At 52.0% G+C, this 25,248-nt stretch overlaps 3 protein-coding genes across 8 annotated transcripts; 1 reads left to right on the top strand and 2 right to left on the bottom strand.

The window, feature by feature from the left end:
* Positions 1-66: 66 nt before the first annotated feature.
* Positions 67-5,325, top strand: PAQR6 (progestin and adipoQ receptor family member 6; the record flags this gene model as incomplete). 5 transcript variants are annotated; one of them, XM_079760806.1, is made up of 8 exons in its annotated part: positions 210-842; positions 1,911-1,985; positions 2,291-2,418; positions 2,537-2,742; positions 2,878-3,004; positions 3,324-3,420; positions 3,639-3,789; positions 4,139-5,325. In XM_079760806.1, the coding sequence occupies exons 1-8, from the start codon at positions 660-662 to the stop codon at positions 4,411-4,413; spliced, it is 1,242 nt and encodes a 413-aa protein (XP_079616932.1). In that variant the 5' UTR covers positions 210-659. The 5 variants fall into 5 exon arrangements, with proteins under 5 accessions (XP_079616935.1, XP_079616934.1, XP_079616932.1 ...); XM_079760809.1 differs by lacking the exon at positions 210-842 and adding an exon at positions 67-168 and having other exon boundaries at positions 2,537-3,004; positions 4,139-4,413; XM_079760808.1 differs by lacking the exon at positions 210-842 and adding an exon at positions 70-174 and having other exon boundaries at positions 2,537-3,004; positions 4,139-4,413.
* Positions 5,326-5,337: 12 nt separating this feature from the next.
* Positions 5,338-7,333, bottom strand: BGLAP (bone gamma-carboxyglutamate protein). Its single transcript, XM_079760814.1, has 4 exons — positions 6,095-7,333; positions 5,843-5,881; positions 5,585-5,654; positions 5,338-5,490 (listed from the first exon to the last, which is right to left on the bottom strand). Exons 1-4 carry the CDS (start codon positions 6,156-6,158, stop codon positions 5,361-5,363), a joined length of 303 nt encoding a protein of 100 aa, XP_079616940.1. The 5' UTR covers positions 6,159-7,333; the 3' UTR covers positions 5,338-5,360.
* Positions 7,334-7,523: 190 nt separating this feature from the next.
* On the bottom strand, positions 7,524-25,172 carry LOC307093083 (polyamine-modulated factor 1-like). Of its 2 annotated transcripts, XM_079760813.1 has the most exons (5): positions 24,883-25,172; positions 11,446-11,551; positions 10,320-10,420; positions 8,490-8,685; positions 7,553-8,048 (listed from the first exon to the last, which is right to left on the bottom strand). In XM_079760813.1, exons 1-5 carry the CDS (start codon positions 25,041-25,043, stop codon positions 7,995-7,997), a joined length of 618 nt encoding a protein of 205 aa, XP_079616939.1. In that variant the 5' UTR covers positions 25,044-25,172; the 3' UTR covers positions 7,553-7,994. The 2 variants fall into 2 exon arrangements, with proteins under 2 accessions (XP_079616938.1, XP_079616939.1); XM_079760812.1 differs by having other exon boundaries at positions 7,524-8,685.
* Between the last annotated feature and the right edge of the window lie 76 nt (positions 25,173-25,248).

The following is a 25,248-nucleotide window of genomic DNA, read 5'->3' as shown; positions in this document are numbered from 1 at the left end:
GTGCCTTTCTGCGGTTTTATTGGGATGTTGGAGATGGTGTGCTAAAAAATGGCATTTTGGAAAGATTTCAAGGTGAATGCATTGAAGCAAGAAGTTGGAATTTCAGCAAAAGCTCCAGACAGAGTGACATTGTCAAGTTCCTTGACCCTTTAAACAGCTGGTGCCTTTGTAAGGGTGAGGGGTGAAAACGGGATTTTGAAGGCCTTATTTGCGGGGTCCTGTGAATCAAATTTCTCAAGGGGGAGCAGGGGATGAACCTTGAAGCCAGATTCAATCCCTAACCCTCTGCAAGGACTGGTACCTTAAGTGCGTCTTTGGGGAGTAAGCTTGGCAAATCCCTTGTGGTTGAAGCAACATTTGCTAAAGGCATTTGCTCTGGACTCTGCCCAGCACCAGGTGCTCAGAGGCAGTGAAAGACAGAGAGAGGGTTTCTGATTCCAAGACCAGGACTTGGGATTCTCTGCCCAGCTTATGGCAGAGCCCACCTTCAACTCCTGGGAGAACTGGAACAGTGGCGCAGCCTGGTCTGAGGGAGCCTGCACCACACTGGCCGCGTCCTGGCGAGGGCTCCAGCCTCTTCTGGCCAGTCCTGGTCTCAGTGGGTCTGAGTCAGGCTGGAGGGGCTGGCTGTGTGCTGATGGCCAGTGAGCTGCCTGCTAATGGGGTTGGGCCACCCTGCGCTGCTCCCTGGAGGCTGGACAAGGCTGGGATTGTTTTCTGGCTCCTTTGTCTCCCATCCCCTGGCCTGCTGGCAGGCCACTCTCCTCCCTCCCGTTGGCCTGGCTGGCAGGAGCACCCGGGCCTGCGGACCCACCTGCTTGGGAGCACCAGTCAAGCTCTGGGTAAGGAAGCTCACCTGGGGCTCTGTCACCATTCTAGGGAATTAGGACCAGCTCCAGCCCCTCCCTCATCTCCAAGGCTCCAGCACACTCTGCAGAGACCTCTAAGCCCCGTGGTCAGGGAAGGACCCCTAGGGCAGCCAGAGCCCAGCCAGCATCCTGCTTTCCCACCCCTCCCCCATCCTACTCCTGGGCAAGGAATACCTTTGCGGCCTCTATCTTAAAGCTCAGCGAGGGTGCAGGGACTAGGGACCAGGTCTGTCTTGTGCCCAGCCCAGTCCCTAGGTCAGGGGCAGAGAGCCCCCAAACTGTTGGGGGACCCCGATTGGTGGTGTGAGGCCCACTGTGAAGCTGGTGACAGGAAGAGGGGCGGGGTTAGATTGTAGAGTTGCTGGAAAGTTTTGGCCTGGGAGATGGGGGGAGTGTCCTCCCTCCCTCCTAGGGTGGTTCCATCCGCCTCGCTGGCCCAGCCCCACCAATTGTGCCAAGGAATGTGCCTGGGAGAGGCGGCCTGCGGCCGGCGGGGCAAGAGCCACGGCCACCCGGAGGCATTGCACAGGTCTGGGGCTGGGGCAGGGGGCTCAGGGACAGAGACCCTGAATGTCCAGGGGCACAAGTGTCCTCAGAGAAGAGCCAGGCATCCCCCTAATTCCTTGCCTGGGCATCTGGCCTCTCCAGGAATTCTCGGTGCTCAGCCTGCACACTGGGCCAAGGGCTTTTGGGGATGGTGGGTGGCTTGGGGTCTCTGCACTGATCTCCAGGAGTTAGGCTTCTCCTGAGATGGAACTGAGGGCTGGGGGATGGGACCCAGGCTCCGGGGTTGCTGAGACAGTATTCCAGCTGGGGCGGAGGCCCCTCCACTTTGTGTTGGGTTAAGGGGAAACTGAGTGCCCCCAGGCTAGGATGGGGAGGGGTCAGGGAAGCTGGGCCCACCTCCCCTGGCCTGAAGGAAGCAGCTTGAGGCCAGCTACCCTGGCACTCCGTGACCAGGCCCGGCCTGGACCTGGGTGATAAGGAGTCTGTGGACGGGAGCAGATACCTGATTTCCTCCCCCCAACCCTCTGTCTCTAGGTCAACGTGGAGGTGCAGGCCACCATGCTCAGTCTCAAGCTACCCCAACTCCTTCAAGTCCACCAGGTCCCCCGGGTGAGGGGCTACACTGGCCAACTCCTACTCCCCAGGGGACTGCCTGGGTCTGAGGTTCTCTCTCAGCAATCGGGGAAGTCCCTCCTGCAAGCTAGCTCTTATCCCTCCCATCCCAGCGTGAGACCCTTCCTGCTCTCCAAGGAGCGGGCTGGTTTAGAACCCCCTCCCCCAGAGCACCTGTCTGTGCCAGGCGACTCTCCCGTCTATCTTGTCCCCTTTCCCTGGCGCTTCTGGTTCTCATCTGCTTTCTGGGTACTGGAACCTGTGCTGAGAGGGAAGTGACCCCCCACCCCCACCCCACCCAGGTGTTCTGGGAAGACGGCATCGTGTCTGGCTACCGCCGCCCCACCAGCTCGGCCTTGGACTGTGTCCTCAGCTCCTTCCAGATGACCAACGAGACTGTCAACATCTGGACTCACTTCCTGCCCACCTGGTGAGGAGGCCATCCCCGGCTTTGCGCTCAGAGGGAGGGTGCTCGGGCAGGCTGCGGGCGGAAGTCGGAAGTCGGAAGTTGCGGGACTGCGCGGCCGCCTGAGCACGTGCCGCTGCAGGTATTTCCTGTGGCGTCTGCTGGTGCTCGCGGGAGGCCCGGGCTTCCGGGCGGAGCCCTACCACTGGCCGCTGCTCGTTTTCCTGCTGCCCACCTGCCTCTACCCTTTCGCCTCGTGCTGCGCGCACACCTTCAGTTCCATGTCGCCCCGCGCGCGGCACATCTGCTACTTCCTGGACTACGGCGCGCTCAGCCTCTACAGCCTGGGTGAGCCCGCGGGAGGCGGGGCAGAGGGTGGGGACCGCAGGGCTGGGGTTTATGGGGGGACGGGGGGGAGGTGGCGCGCGGTATTCCGTCCGGAGCCAGCCCTTCGGGCCTCAGCTCCTGCCCCGCGCCCCCCAGGTTGCGCCTTCCCCTACGCCGCCTACTCCATGCCGGCCTCCTGGCTGCACGGCCGCCTGCACCAGCTCTTTGTGCCCGCCGCCGCGCTCAATTCCTTCCTGTGCACCGGCCTCTCCTGCTACTCTCGGTGGGTTCTTGGCCGGTGTTGAAGGGGAAGGCGGAGGGACAGGACAGGGCGCCGCAATCACACTTACACCTGGGATCGCTCTTGAACAACATTAAGAGCTACGGGACCGTTTATTGAGGATTCCTGTGTCAGGGCCTGTGCGCTAGCACCGTACCTGCGGTTTCCTTTAATCCTCCCAGCCACCCACTTCACAGATGGGATCGTTTACAGCGGGGTCATGTGTCACTAAGCTACATTGACACTCCATCTTGGCCAGAGGCCTCCTGCCCCCTCTGACGCCCACCAGGATGGTGACCAACCTTTCCCTCCTGCCTCCCAGGTTCCCTGAGCTGGAAAGCCCTGGGCTCAGTAAGATCCTCCGCACAGGCGCTTTCGCCTACCCCTTCCTGTTCGACAACCTCCCACTCTTCTATCGGGTAAGGGGGCGTAGGGCTCCTGGTCAGGCCCCCGTTTTCCTGTCCTCTCAGTGCTCCTGCCAGTCCTGCCCCCTCAGTCTCACCTCAGCCCTGCTGCCCACCCTCCAGGCCCAGCACCCAGCCTGGCTCTGTGCCCCCCTCCCCCCCCCACTAGATTCCAGACACATGTGGGTCCACTCCCCAATCCCTCCCGCTCAGCCCTGCTTTTCCTTTGCCAGCTGGGACTGTGCTGGGGCAGGGGCCACAGCTGTGGGCAAGAGGCGCTAAGCACCAATCATGGCTACCACCTGTTGTGCGCGCTGCTCACTGGTTTTCTCTTCGCCTCTCACCTGCCTGAGCGGCTGGCACCAGGACGCTTTGACTACATTGGTGAGAGCCGGCCCCGCCTGGCCGAGGAAAGGGCAAGGGCGACAGCTTCCCAGAACCCAGAGATGGAACTGAGTAAATGGCGTATGCAGCCAGAGGGTCCTCAGAGTCCAGGTCCACCCCCCACTTCGCCGATACCAGCCAAACTAGTAGCATGAATGCTAGGGGCATTGTGTTTTATGCCTCTCAGCTCATTCACTCCTTCCAGCAGCTCTTGGAGTTAGGTTTTCTTATTCCTGAATTTAGGGTGGTAGCAGGCCCAGATGATGGGGTGACTTGCCATGGGTCAGAGGGTGCGTTGGGGCAGCCCTGGGAGTGGGTATGTGCCCTGACCTGCCCACCTTCCCCACAGGCCACAGCCACCAGCTGTTCCACATCTGTGCGGTGCTGGGCACCCACTTCCAGCTGGAAGCGGTGCTGGCCGATATGGAATCTCGCCAAGCCTGGCTGGCCACACAGGACCCCCCCCTGGGCCTGACAGGCACAGTGGCCACGCTAGGCTTGGCAGTGGCCGGGAACCTGCTCATCATTGCTGCCTTCACAGCCTCCCTGTTTCGGGCCCCTAGTACATGCCCCCTGCTGCAGGGTGGCCCGCTGGAGGGGGGTTCTGACGCCAAGCAACAGTGAGGCCCCATCTCTGAGCCTGCCTCCGAGGCAGGCCACGGTGAGGCCTTGGTGCTGGGAGGAGCCCAGACCAGACCTGAAAAGACGTGGGGCACTTATGAGCCTGGACTCCAAAGTGACTGAGCGAGTGCAGAGGAGAGAAGGCCGAGGAGAGCAGCTGGGGGGCTGGCAGAGCGCAGGAGGGTCGGTGCGGGTGCTTTTGATGGGGCTGGGGGAGTGCTGAGGATCTGAGAGGGGAGGTGTGTGTGTCCAGGCCGGGGAGCCTCCCCTTCCCCGGCAGAGGCTGGGGTGGGGAGGTGTCGGGGCCCTTTCATCTAGTCCCATTTCTGTGCTCCTAGACGTCTGCTTAGCCCAAGGAAGAACTAACACGACTAACCTAGGCCTGCCCGGAGTGCTTGCTAACCAGGCAGGAGGCCCCCTCTTGCCCCCACCCCCCAAAGCAGGCAGTGCTATCTGCTGGCAGCTCTTTGCCTGCAGTGACGAGTCTGTTCTGGTCACAGGCGTGTACTCAGGATGTCCAGCTTTGGCATCCGGGTCTGTTAGGGTGTGTCATGGAGGGTGCACTGGGTTGGGGTGGCGGGGAGGGTGCTGGGCCACAGGGGGAGTCCTAGTTAGACTTTAGAAAGCCAACTTCAGTGCTTTGGAGTGAGGCAGATGCAAATAAAAAAAATCAACAGACTTTGGGAAGCACTCTTTGCCTCTCCCCACCCTCCCAGCACCTCCCCCACCCTCCCAGCACCTCCCCTACCCTCCCAGCACCTCCCCCACCCTCCCAGCACCTCCCCTACCCTCCAGAGATAGAGTCAGACGCCACTGATTCCTCTTCCGGAGTTTATTCTGGAGCAGCTGGGCAGGTGGTGACCCCACACTTTAGGGCAGGGAGGTCAGGGCCAGGGAAGGGGCAGGGTTCTGGGGAGGAGCCAGCAGGGGCCGCGGCAGGGCTGCAAGCTCTAGGCTATGCCGTAGAAGCGCCGGTAGGCCTCCTGGAAGCCGATGTGGTCAGCCAGTTCGTCGCAATCCGGGTTGAGCTCACACACCTCCCTCTTGGGCTCCAGGGGATCTGGGTAGGGGGCTGGGGCTCTGACAGCCCAACACAATGGCATCAGCCTCCACACAAACTGCCCCCTCCACTCCCGCTTCAGGGCCCTCCCTGTCCTCCAGCCTCTCCTCTCACCCCAGCCCGTGATCCAGGTAGCGCCGCAGTCTCTTCACCACCTCACTGCCCTCCTGCTTGGACACGAAGGCTGTGGGGCAGAGGGGCAGGGATCAGGTGGTTGTGAGTTTGGGGCGATAAGATGGGGGCAGGCTGGCCTTCCTAACAGCCAGAGAGGAGCCAGTAGGAGGGGGGAAATGGAACTGAGGGGGCCAGGGTGAGGGACCGCTGGGCAGCTGGGTGATGTGGCACAAAGCCCCTAGCAGGCCTGCCTCCTACCTGCTCCTCTCTCAGACTCTGCACCACTGGGCTTGGCATCTGCAAAAGAAAGGACCCCAGTTCACCCCTAAGCCCCCCTCCTCCCCGGCCTCTCTGGCAGTTTGCTCTCCCCTCTCCTTGCACAAGGACAGGCAGGGCAATGGACTGCGCCTACCCTCCTGGAGGAGGGGGTTAGACAGCAAAGGCACTGCCAGTGGAGGGGTGAGGAGTGAGTGCCCCCTCCTCACTGGCTGGGCAGAGTGGGGGACTCACCTGTCTGGCTAGCGAGGCAGAGTGCGGCCAGGGCCAGCAGGGCGAGGAGCATGCGGGGCCTCATGGTGCCTCTGAGGTGGCTTTGGGTCTGCTGCTCAGAGTCCGCTGTTCCCACCAGCCTCCAGCACCATTTATACTCTCCGGGCCCTGCCCTGGAGGCCAGGGTGGGCCGCAGGGGACTCTGCCAGGGCCATTTGGGGTCATCCGCCCCAGATCTATAGGCCAAACCCCAAAGGATGTTGTGGTTGGAACCAGGGCAGCCTGGGCAGGCCCCTGGGAGTGGAGGAGGAGGGTGGGTGGTAACCTGAGACTGCCAGCCTCTGGATGCCCCTCGTCCCTCCCTAAGGGGGCCACTCAGGTCCACCAGTCCTTACTCTCTCTTGGAGACCCAACCTCACAGCTGAACAGGCCAGGAGGGGTGTGGGGGGGCTCAGAGGTCCAAAATAGATCGGAGCAGAACTGGGCTGCAGCTCTCGCAGATTGTGATTTCCACTGTCAGCCGTGGGCAGGAGCCAAACCCCAGGGAGGGAGTGCCCGGTGATGGCCTCATTCACCCCTCGAGACACCGAAGGCAGGCCCGGTGTGGGGGTGGCTGGACTCTGGTCAGGCCTGGGGGTCAGGACAGGCAGCACAGGGCCAAGAGCCGAGAGCCAGCACAGGTGGGGCTGGGCAGGAGGTTAAGGACAGCCCTCTGCCTGGGGCAGGCCAGGGGGTCAGTGGCAGGGCCCCGAGGAGCAGGGAGATGGAGAGCACAGCTGGGCTCCTGACCCTCTGCTCCTCTTCCTGCCCTTGCAGGCTCCTCCTGTGAAAACCCCACCCGAGCTCTGCTTCTGCCTCAGCTCAACCTGGAGAGGCGGGGGGTGACCCCCCGCCCCAGGGCCTATGGCTGGGTAGAAGGGGATGGGGGGCAACTGGATGGTTGAAGGCTGCAGCTCCAGGGGGAGAGAAGAGCCATGGGCTCAATTTGGGGGGTGGCAAGCAGGGGCCACGTGATGTCTTCCTGAGTGTCCCAGTGCTCCTAGGCAGACCCAGCCAAGCCTCTCCAGTTGGGGTGAGACCCTCCCCTTCCCCCCTGGTCTGGGGGCACCTATCTTGCCTTGCTGAGCCCCTCCTGATGCTCTGCGGGCCCCGGGTGAGGGAAGCATGAGAAACGAGGACTGTGCGTCCAGCTATTAGGGCCGCCTGCTCTGTGCGCACTCAGCAGACGCGAGCGCTGAGGCCCAAGGTGAGTGCTTTGGCCCTGCTCTCAGGCACCTGTTCCTTTGTCAGGATTAACTCCAACTTACAGAGTGACACTCGGAAAGCTTGTCCTGGCCTCAAGGAACCCGGGGTCCTGGTTCTGTGATAAGGAGCGTCACTGCCCCTCTGCACGTGAAGGTCAGACACCCCCTGCCAACCCAGCTGAGGCTGGGGCCTCTAGGGGTCAGGACTCAGGAGCCCAGGAGGGGGTCTTGGCCCACAAGTGTCCCAGACGGCGGAAGCACCCTCACAGATTACAGTGCAGCGGAGGAAGTTTATTTGCGGATGTGGAGAGACATGGCACGGCCCTCGCTGGCCAGCAAAGGGGCAATCAGTGGAGATTGGAAACAGATTTCCCAGCCAGGTCCTAGGGCGGGTAAGGAAGCGGCAGGCCTGTGTGGGGTGGTGAGGAGAGGCACGGTGTCTGAGTCCCAGGGGGGGATCTGGCCAGGAATCCTCAAGCTGGAAGGAAACGGAGGAATCTGAAGGTAGTGTGCGTGACTCCAAGGGATCCAAGGCACAGTGGCAGTGGGGACTGCTCACACCTCGTCCCCCAGCCAATTCCATCATTGCTCAGGACTAGGCAACACGGCAGCTGTGCTCAGAGGCAGCTTTACAGGGGCCCTTGACCACCTTCTGCTCCTGGGCCGGCATCTCCCCCTCACTCAGGCTCCCTCAGCATGGCCACCAGCTCCTTCCGTCCTCTGTGCAGAGCCTGCCATCAATAGGAGAAGGAAATTGAGAGAGGAAAAAATCCAAGTCCTTTCCATCTACTGTCCCTGCCTCCAGGCCTGCGTTCCCCCAGAATGATAGGGGTCTGCGGCTCAAGTCAGGACCCCGCAGGGCATGGAAGGAAGTCCCTCCCCCTGACACTCAGCAGGTATTTACGGCAGGCTGGTGCTTTGGCCACCTAGACTGTATTCGCTAACAAGGGGAGATAAGGAAAGATGGGTCTGGTGAGGCAAGATTATAGGGGGTTCTGGATGCTCAGAATGAGGAAACAGGTCAGTTCTGATAGCACTGGGGTAGAAGCTCCAGAGCAAGAGTCCATCTTCAATAAGGGCCCCAAAGTGTCCCCCACCTCTGACCCCTCTCGGTCTGTTTTCTCTGCTGCAGCAGGGGAACAGGTTCCTGAGGGCAGGGCCAAAGCACTTACCTGCCACGCCTGCCACTGAGCCTGGCTCTGCAGCTGCAGCTCTTCCACCTGCCTGCGCCCGGCCAGGACGGCATCTGCTAGCTGCCTGTTCTCAGCCTCCTGTTTCTGCACTCGGCGCCGCAGGGCATCCCGCTGCTGTAGGAGGTAGGGCACCAGGGTGCTGCGCAGGTCTTTCTCTGGGATCCCACTTGGGCGCCTGGGGAATGGCAAGGAGCACAGGGTAAGAAGGCGGAGGACGTGTGCAATGAGGGCTCTACTCCCAGCTCTAATCAGTGATACTCCCACCTCCAGTCTCAAATTGGACTGGCTTTTAAGGTCTCTTCTGGGGTCCTTCTCACCTCCTCAGACCCAATCGCATGGCTCCTGCTCCTGCTGGAAACGCTAACCTTCTGTCCCTCAGCTTTGGTGCCCAGGAATCCACCTCCCCCTTCTCACATCACCTGTGTCTTAGCCTTCCTACCAGTACCCCACATTCTCCTCTTGCCCACGTACAGTCCCCCATCTCGCACACTCCAGAGCTAGAGGTGACTTCAGCCTTCGCCTCTGTGCTGCTGACCACGTGCTCTGATGGTGCACCCCTCTAGATGAGCTGGAGGGGGGGGTAGGGGGGTGGCGGGATGAGCCCTCCCAGCGGGAGTGGCTGCCTGAGAATGGGCCCAGACCTGGAGAGGCCTGGTATTCGCTAACAAGGGAGATGAGGAAAGATGGGTCTGGTGAGGCCAGATTATAGGGCAGTGATGGCGAACCTATGACACGCGGCCGCATGCCGAGGATGAAACATTTGCGACTAGAGTCTTGGAGTTAAGTTTTTTCCTCAAAGTGACACACTACCCGAGTTATGCTCTGTTTTTTGGCGAAGTTTGACACACCAAGCTCAAAAGGTTGCCCATCACTGTTATAGGGGTTTCTGGATGCCCAGAATGAGGAGACAAATCAGTTCTGATAGGCACTGGGGTGGAAGCCACTATAGATTCTTTTTAAATTTTTTTCAGTTATAAAACTTAATTCTTTTAAGTATTAAGATCACGAAGCATAAAAACAATTGGAAAGCACAAAAAGGATATTTACTTCCTCTGGACTAGGAATCCTATTCAGGCAGGAGAGGGTGGAGGCAGGCAGGCGCTCAGGCCACCCTGGTCTTGGTGGCCTCAACTCTCCACTCCTTGTCCCCGGGCCCTGCCCTCTGTCCTGACAGGAAATACCAGGCAGCAGGGCTGCCCCCTGAAATGTCGGCTCCAGGAGAAGCAGGTCTTTGGTGTCCTGTTCTTTGTTGAATCTCTGGCGCCTATTGGGTGTACAGTCCCTGTTCCCTAAAATTTGTTGAATGAACAAATGAGTAAAAACCAAATGTCTGGGCCAACCTAATGAACATCAGTTTCCAAACCTATGCTTCTGCCTCCTCCACCCCCATCCTCTCTCACAGGCCAGGAAGGTTTCCCTCAGTCCGCCTCAAACCCCTGCACAACATGTACTTGCCCTGGGACTCTTCCCCAGAGGGGGCCCTACTTTTCACTGATGGGGGTTATTGTTTGGTGTCTGTCCTCTCTCTGTGAGCCCAGTCTCATACCTATGGGTCCATCATAAAAGCTCCCTCAAGCCCTGGCTGATGTTGCTCAATGGTTAAGTGTCAGCCTGGGCACATAAGGGTCATGGGTTCCATTCCAGTGTTGCGTGCGGGAGGCAATCAATCAATGTTTCTCTCTCCCTCCCGTTCTCTCTAAAAATCAGTGGGAAAAATATCCTCGGATGAGGATTAAGAACAACAAAAAAGCTCCTTCAGGATGCTGAGCTGCTGCCCCTTTCTCTGAGCCCTCCCGTGGCCCCGCTCACCAGGCTGGCTCCTTCCGGTCTTTGCCTTCTTCCACAATCGTATCCAAGGCCGTCAGGACAGCTTCCAGGTTTCCCTCCGCTTTGATTTCGGAGATTTCCTCCTGAAGAGAAAGGAAGAAAGAGCAATAATGATACTAGGCAAACTTATAGAAGAAATATGCTAAACTGCTAACCGCATTTAGTACGACTTGGGCTAAATTCTGTTTCTTTACACAGACATTCTAGTTTTTCTACATGTGATTTTTAAAAAAATATATTTTATTGATTTTTTACAGAGAGGAAGGGAGAGGGACAGAGAGCTAGAAACATCGATGAGAGAGAAACATCGATCAGCTGGCTCCTGCACACCCCCTACTGGGGATGTGCCCGCAACCAAGGTACATGCCCTTGACCGGAATCGAACCTGGGACCCTTGAGTCCGCAGGCCGACGCTCTATCCACTGAGCCAAACCGGTTTCGGCTCTACATGTGATTTTTACATTAAGGAAATAAAGATGGGCCCTGGCCGGGTAGCTCAGTTGGGTATAGCATTATCCTGATACACCAAGGTTGTGGCTGATGAATGCATAAATATAAATAAGTGGAAAAACAAATCGATGTTTCTCTAAAATCAATCAGTAAAAGAAAGGATAAAGTGGAAGACATTTTTAAAAAGCCTGCAGCAAGCCTCTCCTCCTGCCCCTCTGAGTGCTGCAGGCCTTGCCGTTATCCCCCCACACACTTGGATGCTTAAGAGGCCCATCCTGAGGTGTCACCACAGGACAGTTTAATTCTCTAGAGAGAATGAATGGGGTCCTGTCCTTTTTTGTGTTCCCTCTAGGATGCAGTTCCAACAATTTGTTAGATGTTGCCTCTGTGCCAGGCATTGCACCAGGTGCTGGAGAAACAAAGAATAAGACCCAGACATGCCCTCACTGAACTCACAGGTCTAGTGGGCAGACAGCATATAAACACACAATTACAATACAGGACATCGACAGAGGGGCATTTAAGATACCCACACCGTTTGAAGGGGGGGAAACTGCCACTGCAGCCGGACAGCACGAAGGACACTAGGGAGTGAGGACAGAAACAGTGGAGGGTGGGGTCCCTGCCTCCAGTAGCTGCTGGGCTTCTTGTCACTCACCCTGATAGATGTCTGCAGCTGTGTGATGAACTTGTCATAGATTCGCTGTGTCATCTCAGGTTGCAGCTGGTAGAAACGCTTATAACAGTCAGTGAATCTCTGGTAGCTGGTGGGAGGGTCAAACACACACCAGTCATCAGCTTTTGCCTGGGCACCCCTTTTGTTTTTAAACTTTACTAAGCATCAAATCACCAGGAGGGCTTTTGGGTAGCTCAGTTGGTTAGTGTCATCCTGATACACCAAGGTTGCAGGTTTGATCTCTTGTCAGGGCACAAACAAGAATCACTGGCCCTGGCCAGTGTGGCTCAGTTGGTTGGAGTGTCATCCTGTGCAGTGGAAGGTCATAGGTTTGATTCTGGTCAGGGCATATACGCGGGTTGTGGGGTGTACAAGAGGCAACCGATGGATATTTCTCTCACATTGGTGTTTCCCTCCCTCCCTCTCTAAAATCAAATTTTAAGCTACATTTATCATCAATGAAAATAATTTTAAAAATGGTATTTATCAAGTTTGGAAACAGAAATGACTATTAACTGATTTTAAAAAAAGAATCAACCAGTGAGTCCATAACTGAGTGGTGCAACAAATCAATGTTTCTCTCCCCCCCCCCCCCCCCCGTTCTCTCTTGCTCAAATCAGTTTTTTAAAAAACCCCTCAGATCGTTGCCCTCCCCCGCCAATTTCTAACAAGCTCCCAAGCGATGCTTGTCCTGCTGGTGGGCACCACACTGAGAACCTTGGTCATCCCAGTGTCCTTTCAGGGCTGGGTCAGGCAGGGCATGTGGCCTCTGAGGACTTTCCTTATTCCTACGGAGAGCACCACAGGGGGGAGCTGATGCCTTTTCTGCAGGACCTGACTATATCCAGATGATGCCTGCAACTCTTAGCAACTGGGGGGGACCGAGCCTGAGGGCACAGTTTATCCCTAAGGAGGCAGAGCAGAAAGAGGAAGAACTGGGGTCTCTAAACACCAACCTGGAGCCGCCCTATCTTGGGGCTTCTTGATAGTGAGGTAATGGATTTCTCTTATTGTTCAAGCCATTTAAAATCGGGTCCCTGTCACTGGCAGCTGAGAGCACCTCACGGATACATCCCTTGTATCAAAAGGTACCCAGTGTCCTTCCGATGGCTATTCCTCTTGTACAAAGAAATCAAGTTAAATGAACTCTCTTGGCTGTCTTCTCTCCCTTCTCTCAGGCCCTTCCCTCCTACAAAACTCACCGAGTGCCACTATGTGCTGGTCACCCAGCAGGCACTGGGTGGTGTGGCCCCTGGAGCTTCCAATAGAGAGGTGGCAGCAAACAGAAACCCACACGTGAATGAGTGCCTCTGGGATTCCAGGGCCGAGAGAGTATATCATGGGAATCATCTTTAAGTTGGGGGGTGCCCTAGCCAGTTTGGCTCAGTGGATAGAGAGTCTGCCCGTGGACTGTGAAGGATCCTGGGTTCGATTCTGGTCAAGGGCATGTATCTCGATTGCAGGCTTGATTCCCAGCCCTGGTTGGGGTATGTACAGAATGCAACTTTAGGAGTACTTGCACCTCAGAGACTGACAAACCCTGAAAGCCAGGGTTTTATTTTGAGAGCTGGTTGTAAGCATCCAACAGTTCACCTCTTGGTAAGGGTGACGAATCTCTTACCTTTTTGGCGGTACACATTTGATGTTCGTACACTTTGGAGGCTAAACCTGGGTAACAAAAGGACAACACAAAGAACAGGTGATGGGCGTCCTTTCAACCCTTAGCAGAATCCCAGACATCTTGTGTTTTTGTTAATTGATTTTTTTAGAGAGAGGGAGGGAGAGAGAAACATCGATTGGTTGATTGGTTACCTCCCATACATGCCCCAACTTGGGACCGAACCTACAACCTGAGTTTGTACCCTGACAGGGAATTGAACCTGCAACCTTTTGGTGTACAGGACGATGTTCCAACTGAGCCACACCAACCTGGGCGACATCTTGTTGTTTTGCTGCTGGCCCTACTAGCCACGCAGTCTGTGGCCACATGAAGGAAAGTGGAGAGACACATGATGTCTGACCAAGTGGGGCTGGAATCGAAACCAGGCAATTGTGGCTTGAAACGGGTTTGGCTTGGATATGGGAGATCTTGTTCCTCCCAGCCCACTCAACAGGCAGAGGGTTTGAGCTGGACACATCTCTCCTCAGTTGAAGCAGCTGGCAGGGGAGAGGGCCCAGGGATGAGGCAAATTCTGCCCACCAGTGCTGCTCGTGAACTCTTCTAGTGCCCTCCTTGGGGTCTGAGAATTCAGTGAAAGTGAAGGACCCCAGGAAGGTGTGCATGTATATGAGATGGGGAATATACACTGCAAACACAAGGAGGGAAGGCAGACAGATTGGAGGCCAGTGTCAGTAAGTACAGGAGGAAAGCGATTCCTTTCTTTTTTTCCAGCTTTAAGATATAACTGACATATAGTGTAAGATGTACAGAATAATGATCTGACTTACATGTATTATGAAACAACACAATTAGTTAACACCCTTCATCTTTTGTTACAAAGAAAAAAAAGTAAAAACTTGTGATGAGAACTCTTAGGATTTACTCTGTTTTGTTTTGTTAATTCTCACCTGAAGATATTTATCCCATTGATTTCTAGAAATAGTGGAAGGAAGGGGGGAAGCTAGAGAAAAATCGATGTGAGACACAATGACTGGTTGCCTCCTGCACGAGCCCCAACTAGCACTGCAACCAAGATATGTGTCCTTGATTGGAATCAAACCCGTGACCCTTCAGTCCGCGGGCTGATGCTCTACCCACTGAGCCAAACTGGCTAGAGCAGGATCTGTTCTTAACAGCTTTCAAATATACCATATAGCTGTGTTAACCAAAGTCGTCATGTACAACAGATTCCTTGAACTTATGACGGGAAGCTTGTACATTTTGACTACCTTCATTCAATTTCCCCTCCTTCCATCCCCCACAGTGATTCCTTTTTTTGAGAGCCAGCTCACACTTGGGAATGATGTGAATGCTGGTACGAACTTCCTGAAAAAATATCCTTGGGGATCTCCAGGGTGCCCAGAACACTGTTGGATACGAAGTAGCACACAAGATCCTGCAGACCAGGCAACTGGGACCCAGGAGCTGCCTGGCCCCAGACTGATCCCACTCCCACCCTGGCAACCACCCCTCCCTCCCCCACTCCCCAACCTGAACCCCAGGATACCAAGGCTTGGGTTGCTTGGGTAGAAGAATTCTCCCACAACAGCACCCCAGAGGCCTCTCTGCCAAGCCCCTTTGCCCTCTGCTGGGTGGTCGCCCAGCCTTGGCCTTCCAAAGGTGCACAAGGGGCCACCCGCTGTGTGCTGGGTCAGAGCACTGGCTCTGAAGACAGACTGCCTGGGTTCCAGTCCTACCTCTACCATTCATCAGCTGAGTGATCTCGGACAACTTCTTACCTCTACAAGCCTCAGTTCCTTCTGTCAAGTGGGGTAATAACCGTGTCTATAACTCATAAAATTACTGTGAGGATTAAATAAGGTTACATGTATAAGTAGCACAGTTCACAGCACACTGAAACGCTCCACGTTAGCGACAATTACTATTATTAGTCTCAAAAGAACAGTCCTCACGCCCTCTCCTTTCCTCGGAAGTGCAGAACATAATGACTTGACTTCCCAGAGTTGAGAAGCCGCCTCCCCTGAGGAGACAAGTGCTTAGTAAGATACAACCTGATTACAATTTATGTGCAGAAACCATCCCAGCTGCAGGGAGAGCAGACTGGCCCCCACTAGAGAGAAAGTTAAATTGTGCCCCCCCCCCAAAGTGCTACATTTATCATCAATGAAAGTAATTGGTATTTACCCAGTTTCAAAACAGAAATGACTACATTAACTGATTTTAACATTTCTTATTTTTTTCTCTTAAATACTTACGTAATATTTGAGGCATGTCTGTTTTTTAACTCACTTTGTCAGCATTTCATTTACTGCATTTAAAAAAAAACTCACCATAAATTGAATTTTCACAAAGTTTAACTTTAAAAAATTGACTTCAAAATATTTAAGCCCAGAATCAAGCTCTGGTGGTTTGTCCATGTCAGTTATATATGCAGACAGACTGTGCAGGAATGGGAAGAGGGGAGGCATACTCAAGTAAAATGTGCTCCTGTAGTGCTCAGGGAGCCCTGGCTTGCACTTCCCATAGTAACTTGCTTGTTGTCCAACTTCAGGCCTATTTCACAGACTGTCCACCAGAGGGCAGTGAGGGACCGGCGCTTCATGCTAGGGATGGATGGATAGAAGGGATCCTTGTGACAGAAATTCATACTCTCCACACCCTGCACAGCTGCTCTTTTCATTAAATGTTTCTCTTCTTTTCCCCTCTCCCCTTCCTCATCCTCTGTACAGTAGGCAGCCCCAGGACTGAGGAAGAAAAAGGGGAAAAAAACAGAAATGTCCCTTGATGAAAATAAGAGGTCATTGATTTATGATGAAGACTGTATTTAAAAATGTCATTTGGGAACCAAGATAAACGCCTGTACTCACCGCCACCCACAACCACATCAAAACTGTTTCAGGATTCCAGAGCAGGAGAAATAGAGAAACTGAGGCAGGAAAGTTAAAACAAGGCCAAACTGTGTGGGCAATTTGTAACCAGCTTGTAACTAACAAGCCATTATCTTCCCCAGCTGAGGACACAGAGCCAATGGTTAAAAAAACAACACCTCCCTCATGAGAGAATGCAGAAAGGCAGGGGGGAAGAGGGAAGGGAAAAAAGGACCATTTTACTCTTTAAGCAGAGAAGCCAGCAATCTCAAGGCTTGGTAAGATAAAATTGCCAGGTGCTTTTCATGAATTCTGGGAAGGCCACAACACAGTAAAAAAAAAAAAAAAGGGGGGGGGAACCTTGAGAATCTATACCAAAATAGAGCAATTTTGAAGCCTATAGACAGGAGGGTATAAAACGCCTCCGACCCCCATCCAACTTGCTCTTCAGTTAGTTGAGAGCCCATCTGTGCTTCGTAAGTCAGATATATGTGTTTGCTTGCTTTGCTTCTCCTTTTTCCAATAAAGATGCATGCTTTAATAAATTGGCTTTTCACAACACAGTCACGGTCTCTCCTATAAATTCATTTATATGAGAAGACAAGAATCAAGGTTGGGGACAGCCTTCTCCCACTGGCTCAGGAGGCTGTCTTGTCCGGTAACACCTCTCTGGTGTCAATGAGAGGTGTCTATAACAAAATTACAACTAAAATACAGAACAACTATCATTCAGAACCACCTGAAAGCTGGTTGAATGGAAGTCCTACAACTAGAAGTGAAGAAGAAAGCACCTTGAGACTGGTAGGAAGGGTGGAAGCCCGGAACAGGCCGGTCCGATGCCCACGTGTGCCAGTTGTTTAAGTCAGGAGGGAGATGTCTCTGCAGAGGCTGTCCATGAGGAGCAAGGGGTCCCAGCCCCACACCAGACCCAAGCTCAGGTTTCCAGAGCTGGGGAGAAAAGTCCCCACAACTACGGGGATTGTGGCTGAGTGACACCAGGGTGTTCCATTTAAAGAGCCAGTGCACAAACTTAGAACTTACTTGAACTCCCAGCACCAGGCAGCTTTGAGGGACACGGGGGTCATTGTTCCTGTGCTAGGACCTCCCCTGTTGCAGGGCTGACGCAGCCATAGCTGAGTCTCCATAAGCCTGTTTGCTCTGCCCTGGTGATTCAGAGACCCTGCCGCCCCATCCAATTTCCAGCCCCACTCAAGCTACAGACTGCTGCAATCTCTCCAACAAGCTGTAGCTGGTGACAACATGCCCCAAACCTAAGATCCAGCTCAGCTGGATAAAAGGCCTAAATATCCAATAAAAGGCATAAGATCCAGCTCAGTTGACTGGGAAAGCTGAGCCACTGGGCCCTACTACACAAGGAAATTCTACCAATTTCAGGAGACATAGCAGCCCAGGCTCTGCAGCTAAAGAGTAGTGGGCATACCCACGGCCCATGTGTGAAGATGTACAAACAGGAAATAGTTTTGAGCACTGGCTAGAGCCAGGCATTATTCTGAGGACTACACAGAGTAACTCAAATCTTTTAAAAATAATTTTTTCCCTTTAAAATTTTATTTATATTGATCTTAGAGAGGAAGAGGGAGTCATTGATGTGCATACACCCCTCCCCCCCACATGCACCCCGACGGGGATCAACCTAACAACCTGAGCATGTGTCCTGACCAGAATCAAATTGGTAACCTTTCAGTGCACAGGACGATGCTCAACCAAATGAGCCACACCTGCCAGGGATGGAGTAACTAATTTAAACCTCACCAACTTTATGAGGTAGGTTCTATTATCATCATCCCATTTTCAGAAGAGAAAGCTGAGGCAGAGAGAAGCTTGCCCGAGGTCATGCAGCTGGGACACGGTGCAGCCATCTGGCCGTGGCTCTGGCTCAGGTGCCCTTTGCCTCCGTGGCACACAGAGTCTGGACTGTATCATGACGGAAGGAGCTAGAAAAGGGTTCTAAGTAGGGATGGAACTTCAGATGCGTACCTCAGACTGCTGTGTGAGGATGGATTCAAGAGGCACCAGTGACAGAGTGATGGCAAACTCAGCAAAGCAGACACAGTGGGGGTAGAGAGAGGTAGAGTGGAAACATATGAAGAAACATATGAAGAATCAGCATGATGGAGCTGAAGCCGCAAACCACAGTCTGATGAGTCATACCCACTTCTGAAATGAATCAGACAGGAGCATGCATCATCTGTACATTCAAAGAAAGTGAGATATTTCTGAGGCATTTACTTAGAATAATTTATATATTTAACCACTCTTTTTTCTGTGAAGAACTGTTTTCTGTGAACACCAATAGTCTTTGCCACTAGTTTAAAACTACCGGGGGGAGGGGGAGAGGACAGTGCTAGAGATCGACCAAAGGACGTATATGCATGTATATAAGCATAACCAATGGACACAGACAGTAGTGGGGTGAGGGCATGTGCTGGGGGGTGGGAGCGGCCGGGGAGAGGTCAATGAGGGAAAAAGGAGACATGTAATACTTTAAACAATAAAGAATTTAAATTATAAAAAAAATAAAACTCTACCAGTTCATGTTCAAACGGTTAGCTTTTTCCTTGGTTGCTGTCAGACATGGGCTTTAATCAATTTATTATGCAAATCACACAGTGCACAGCACATTCCAGGCTGGAATTCTGGACCAGGACAGGCACTGGTCACAGTCTGGCATACAAGAACGTAAGAACTGTCAATCACCTCTCCTCCCTCAGCCCCATGGACTGACACCACATGTGGCACAGCTACTGGGGTGCCATGGGTACCTGCAGCAGACCCAGCTTTCTTCTGAAGTGCTAACTGGTCTTCAATCAGGGCCCCACCAATACCACCCCGAACCAAAGCCTCTTTTGGAGGGTCCTGATTGGTAATGAAACATAGAAAGGGGATCGCCTCATCTGCTTGCTTTAGCTAAATGGGAATGGCTGTTTCTCAGAAGGTCCGGGGGCCTGTGGGGCTAGAAAAGAAACCCTCATTTTTGGAGGACAAGGCAGAGGTCACAAATGATAAGCTTCAGTAGGGCCACATTTCCATGTTAAGTCTGAGAGAGGACAGCTGCAGGAATCTTTGCCTCAACAGGTCCAATGACAAGAAGATTCCCTGATTAAGACGGTAAGGCAAGGGCAGCGTCTGTGGGAACTGAGAGCCCAGCGAGGTCAGTCATCTCCCAGTCACTCTTGGGTGCATCATGTAAACTGCCCTTCTAGTCAAGCTAACATTTTCATGAAAAATATGCCATTGCCCTGGCTGGTGTGCTCGATGGTTAGAGCGTCTGCCTACACACGTAAGGGTTGTAGGTTTTATTCTGTCAAGGGCATGTACCTGGGTTTCAGGTTCAATCCCTGGCCCCTGTCGGGGCACTTGCTGGAGGCAAACCAATCGATGCCTCTCACATGGATGTTTCCCCCCACCTTTCCACTCTCTAAAAATCAATGGAAAAAAATATCGAGTGAGGATTAACAAAAACCAAACAAAAAAACTAAGTTGTGGAGAAAGTCAGTCCCGGGTTTAAAATATCTCTTTGGGCCCAAACCGGTTTGGCTCAGTGGATAGAGCGTCAGCCTGCGGACTGAAGGGTCCCAAGTTCGATTCCGGTCAAGGGCATGTACCTTGGTTGCGGGCACATCCCCAGTGGGGGGCATGCAGGAGGCAGCTGATCGATGTTTCTCTCTCATCGATGTTTCTAACTCTCTCTGTAAAAAATCAATAAAATATATTTTTTTAAATGTCTCTTCTTTGGATCACTGATGAAAATTAGCTTTTATTATGGAGAGACTTCTGGGTTTAAGTACTGTCCTTTGAGATTGAGGACTTTTAATGACTTGGGAGAGGGTCAAGTATTTGCATATATCTTAAAAGTCTATAGTCATACATGTCATATATTGAGCCCTTTCTATGTGGAAACCAGCCATGAGTAAGTTCTATTTAACCAAATGAGGAGAAGGATGTTCTAGCAAGGAAAAGCTGTAAGTAGACGAAGCAGGTGGCATGGATGGGGGACAGCGGCAGCACTCAATGCAGAAGAGTGTGTGTGTGTGTGTGTGTGTGTGTGTGTGTGTGTGTGCGCGCGCGCGCAGTGCATGCAAGTGTGCATGTGTCGGATGCCCATGCCCTGACCACAGCTGGAGAGATGGGAGGGGCCTTGTATGCTGAGCTAAGGAGCTTACATTTGATTCTGGAACCAACCCTGAACCAATTAAACATTTTAAGCAGAAGGACCTGTTCAAATCTGAGCTGCAGACTTGAGGAGGGGGCAAGACTGAGGCTGGAAGGCCTATGGAGGCTGGTACAGCAATCCAGTGAGATGACGAGGGCGTGATCTCACTGTATTGAGCACTGGCACAAGGATGGGAAGGAGGAGATTGAGAGAGAGGCTGGAACCAATAGGCTTGGTGGTTGACTGGAAATGAAAAGGAAGGAGGGGTCAGTGAGGACGCCCAAACCTCTGGCCTAGAGAATGGGTTGACAGTGGTATTTTCAACTAAGTTAGGGACGACAGAGGGAGGACAAATCCTGCTTCCATGGCACTGAGCTTGGTTGGTTCTGCAGGACACCATGTGGAGGTTTCTAGTATTAAACTACTGGAGACAGAGGTCCGACGCTCAGGAGAGAGCTGTGACTTGGGAATCTTCATTTATTCCCAAACTACTTACTGAGTGTCTCCTTTGTGACAGGCACCACGATAAGCAGTGAGTAGCTCAGTGGTGTGGAAGAGACTCCCAGGAGCACATTAGGCAGAGGGGCTTGCATATGACAAAGGGAGCTCCATAAAGCAATGGGGATGGACAAACTGTTTAGTTGACAATGATTGGGAAAACCAGAAAAATGAGACTGGCTGAGACCACCACCTTACACCTTACACCTTAATCCAGGCAGATTGAAGATTTTAAGTAGAGAGTAAAATGATTAGATAACAGAAGAGAACATTGAAGATTATCTTTGTGACCTAGGTGTGAGTATAACCTCTATAAACAAGACTCCAAAAGCACAAAACCATAAGAGGGGAAATGTAATCATATGAAAATTAAGGGTTTAAAAGCAGAGTAAGCAAAACTTAATTTATTATGACTGTGTGAGGGATGCTGAGTTAGTCTGGAGGCTGAGAAAGGCGTCATGAGGATCCATACAGCTTGTGAGGGGGCACCTGGGATTGTTGCATTTCTCTTTCTGCTTCCTCCTCCTGGGTAAAGTACAAACTATAATCTGTGGGGCTTTTTATTTGACTAAAGATTTATATTCCTCAAAGGACATTACAAAGTTAGTACCTAACAGACAGAAAAAAAATATTTCCTTCTTCAGTCTAAAACTGACAAGAGATTGATTTTTTTTAATCCTCACCCGAGGGTATTTTTCCATTCATTTTTAGAAGAGAGTGGGAGAGGGAAAGACAGAGAGAAACATCGATATGAGAGAAACACATGGTTGCCTCCTGCACATGCCCTGACCAAGGCCCGGGCTGGGGAGGAGCCTGCAACTGAGTGCCCTTGACCAGAATCGAACCCGGAACCCTTTAGTCCCCAGATCGATGTTCTATCCACTGAGCAAAACCAGCCAGGGCAAGAGATTGATTTCTATATTATACCAGGAACTCCAGAAAATCAAGATAAAAACCCCCAATTAAAAAAAAAAAGTTCTGGGCGGGGGGGAGGCAGTTCGCAGAAGAGAAGCCAAAATGACTAGCAATTAATTATATGAGGAAATCAATGACATGCAAATTCAAACAATAATAAAATATCTCTTTCACAACTTCAGAATAGCAAATGTTAGAATGGTGGATACCCAGTGATGGTGAGGATGTAGGAGACAGGAACGACATTTCTGGAAAGCAATTTGACAAAACACAGGTAGACCCAGTGATCCCTTTCCATTATAGACCTCAGAAATGCTAGCACTGCTCCATGAGGGGATGTACAAGGACAGTCACCCTGGTGTAATCTGTCGAGGCAAAGTGTCCATAAGAGGCAGTGAGTAAGAACTGGATGCTTATCATGGAATGACAAGCAGCGTTGAAAAGCTCTGAACCATATGCACTTACAGGACATGGTTAGATCATTTTAAAAATGGTGTTGACTGCTGATGGGAATGCAGACTGGTATAGCCATTATGGAATACAGTATGGAGTTTCCTGAAAAAATTAAACATGGAACTGCCATTTGACCCAGTGATCCCACTTCTAGGAATATATCCTAAGAAACCCGAAACACCATCAGAAAGAATGTATGCACCCCTATGTTCATGCAGCACAGTTTACAATAGCTAAGATCTGGAAACAGCCCAAGTGCCCACCACTAGGTGAGTGGATAAAAAAGCTACAGTACATTTACACCATGGAATACTATGCAGCAGTAAAAAAGAACCTCTTACCCTTTGAGACAGCATGGAGGGAGCTGGAGAGTATCACACTAAGTGAAATAAGTCAGTCAGAGAAAGATAAGTATCACATGATCTCACTCATATGTGGAATCTAATTAACAAAATAAACTGATGAACAGAGTGGATCCAGAGACATGGAAGCATGGAACCGAGTGTGGAATCTTGGAGGAAAGGTGGGGGAGGGTGGGTGGGTGGGTGGATGAGAGGTAATCAACCAAAGACCTTGTATGCACATATGCACAACCCATGGACACAGATAACAGAGTGGTGAAGGCCTGGCGTGGACGGCAGGCTGGAGGGGGCCAATAGGGGGAAAAGGGGGACATATGTAATATTTTCAACAATATATTTTTTTAAAATAATTTTTTAAATGGTGTTGACCCTACAGTGCCCTTCAAATTAGATGTGTGTTTACTGTGTGTTATATAATTTGTGGTTCCTTTACCCAACATGCCTACTCCAACTTTTTTTCTCTAATCAATCACATCCTGGGATCCAATGTATAAATCCAGTATTGCATGTCTTGTGCATAATAATTCTAAAGGATATTATTTTGTGTATTATATGTATCAGAATAGTGCACACTGCCATTTAATATTAAAAGAGTATACAAATGAATGCAGCCAACTATCCAAGTTCACACCAACTAAAACACCAAATAAACCTTGCACAGTGAAAAAAAGGTGTTAAGTGAAAAAAGATATGTAGCACAATTATCATTCATATAAACTTAAAACATATACACACAAAACAACATATTGTACAAGAAAACAAACATAATCAAATGCCACTTCACTGCACTCACACTAACCCAGACCCCTTCACCCACTTCTATTCCTTTACCCTGATTTATTTTTCTTTATGGCACTAGAATGTCTACTCCATGAGAGCAACAACTGTTCTGTCTTAATCACTTACATCTCCAGCTTCTAGAACAGAGCCTGGGACATGGTAGGTGGCTGATAAATATTTGTACATGAATAAATGAATAAATGGAGGACATACAGCCAAGAGAAAAGAAAGGGCCTATGGAGAAGGGAGAGGGGGACAAAAATGAGTAGGGAAAAATGAATCAAAGGAGGGATCTTGCCTACACATATAACAGTGTCATAAATGGTCCATAAAAATAATTATTTTATCAAATTCAATACTGCTGAACTTAGACCCTGGATGATAAGGATGTCACCTGTCTGTCCAGCCTCCTGATTTTAATCTCCCTCTGATCCTTACGTCGTAGCCAAGCAAGTCTCTGCCAGTTCCTAGAATGCCCTGACCATCTTGGGGCCTTTGCACAAGCTGTACCCTTTGCCTATACACTTCTTCTCTAGTTCTTTCTCTCACTGTCCCAGTTTCAGTTTAATGTCACTTCCTCAGAGTGGGCTCCCCTAACCAGCCTAGCTAGTGTGTTCCTTTCCCCCCAAGTTGCTCTTATCACATCACCTGTTCCTTACCTTACCAAGCTGTGATTGTTGTTTACTGAATGTCTCTACCCACTGAATATAAGCTCCAATATGGGGCCCTGTCTGCTTCCCCAGCACCTGACACATGCCTGGCAGAAGAGGCACTCAAATATTTCTCAGTGGCCCGGCCGGCATGGCTCAGTGGTTGAGTTGACCTATGAACCAGGAGGTCACGGTTCAATTCCTGGTCTCCGGCCCTCTGTTTCATCTTTCAAGAACAAGAGGGAAGGAGGTTAGGAGAAGATAGGGTTGGGAGAAGATGGGAGTATTTTTTAAAAAGATTTTAAAATTGATTTTTAGAGAGAAAGGGGAAGGGAACCACTGATCCGCTGCCTCCTGCACATCCTTAACGGGAATCAAACCCACAAGCCTTCCCTGCAGGGGAGGGCGCCTAACCGACCGCATCACACCTGCCAGGGCTGAGACGGTTGTCTTGATGAGATCAGAGAACAGGTGTGGGGACAAACCGCTTTGAGGAATAACAGTGTTTCATCATTAACATGCTCAGTGGTGGGATCACGGGCAACTCAGAGTGTCCAATATCGTTACAATACTGTTCATAGAAAATAAAAATCAAGACAGGAAAAATGTTTCTATGGTAACACATTTAGTTCTCCCAACCACCCAGTGAAGGTATTATTCCCATAATAACTACAATTCTAATGCTTTATATGTGGCAGGCACTATCTAAGCGCCTTTCGTGTACTTAATTCTCAAAACTACCCGTTGAGAAAGGTCCTACTGTTGCCATTTTACTGAGACGGAGGCACAGCGCGGTTAGGTCCTGATCCCGATTCCGAAGCCTGTCTTTCCTCTCAGCCACCTGAAGTTTTGGTCAAAACCAGACTGGCTGGAGGACGCGGCGCTAGTCCTTCCAAGTCCGCACACATCACGTGAGCCTCCGCTCGCCTGGACAGCCGGTCAACAACCCTCAACCCCGGGACCCACGTGACCGCCGTTTGCCGTTTGCCCGATCTGGTCTCGCGGGATTCACCTTCCGGCGGCCCAAACTCGCTCCTGTTTGCCTCCCACCCGTCAACCTATTGTGAGATTTGCCCTCATCCCACTTCCTTCACCTTACCTCCCAGCGGCGACCAGCTTCTGGAGAAAAGTATCCACCGTGGTGTCGAGAAGCTTCACCCTCGAAATGGTAGTGTCAGGGGACACGGGCTCGGGGGAGGACCCCTCACGCCCTTTTTCCTCACAGCCGCTGCCAACGCTGGCGTTGCTGGCTTCGGCCATGTTAAAATGGAACCGCCAAATCTAACTGGCCAGGATGTCCCGCCCACCGAAGTCCCCGATTGGCCGCTCCCGGCATTGGGCGCGTCCAATTGGAAGTAGCGGAATGTCCATCACCGAGTCGCCGACGGGGGAGGGGAAACTGCTGGAGGCTGAGGGTTGTGCACAGGTGAGTAGGGTGTAGTGACTTGAGTACTTAATCCACAGG

This window comes from Cnephaeus nilssonii, assembly GCF_951640355.1.
Source record: "Cnephaeus nilssonii genome assembly, chromosome: 21".
NCBI lineage: Eukaryota > Metazoa > Chordata > Mammalia > Chiroptera > Vespertilionidae > Cnephaeus > Cnephaeus nilssonii.
The sequence above is the reverse complement of the archived record's forward strand: the minus strand, read 5'-3'. Positions and strand labels throughout refer to the sequence as shown.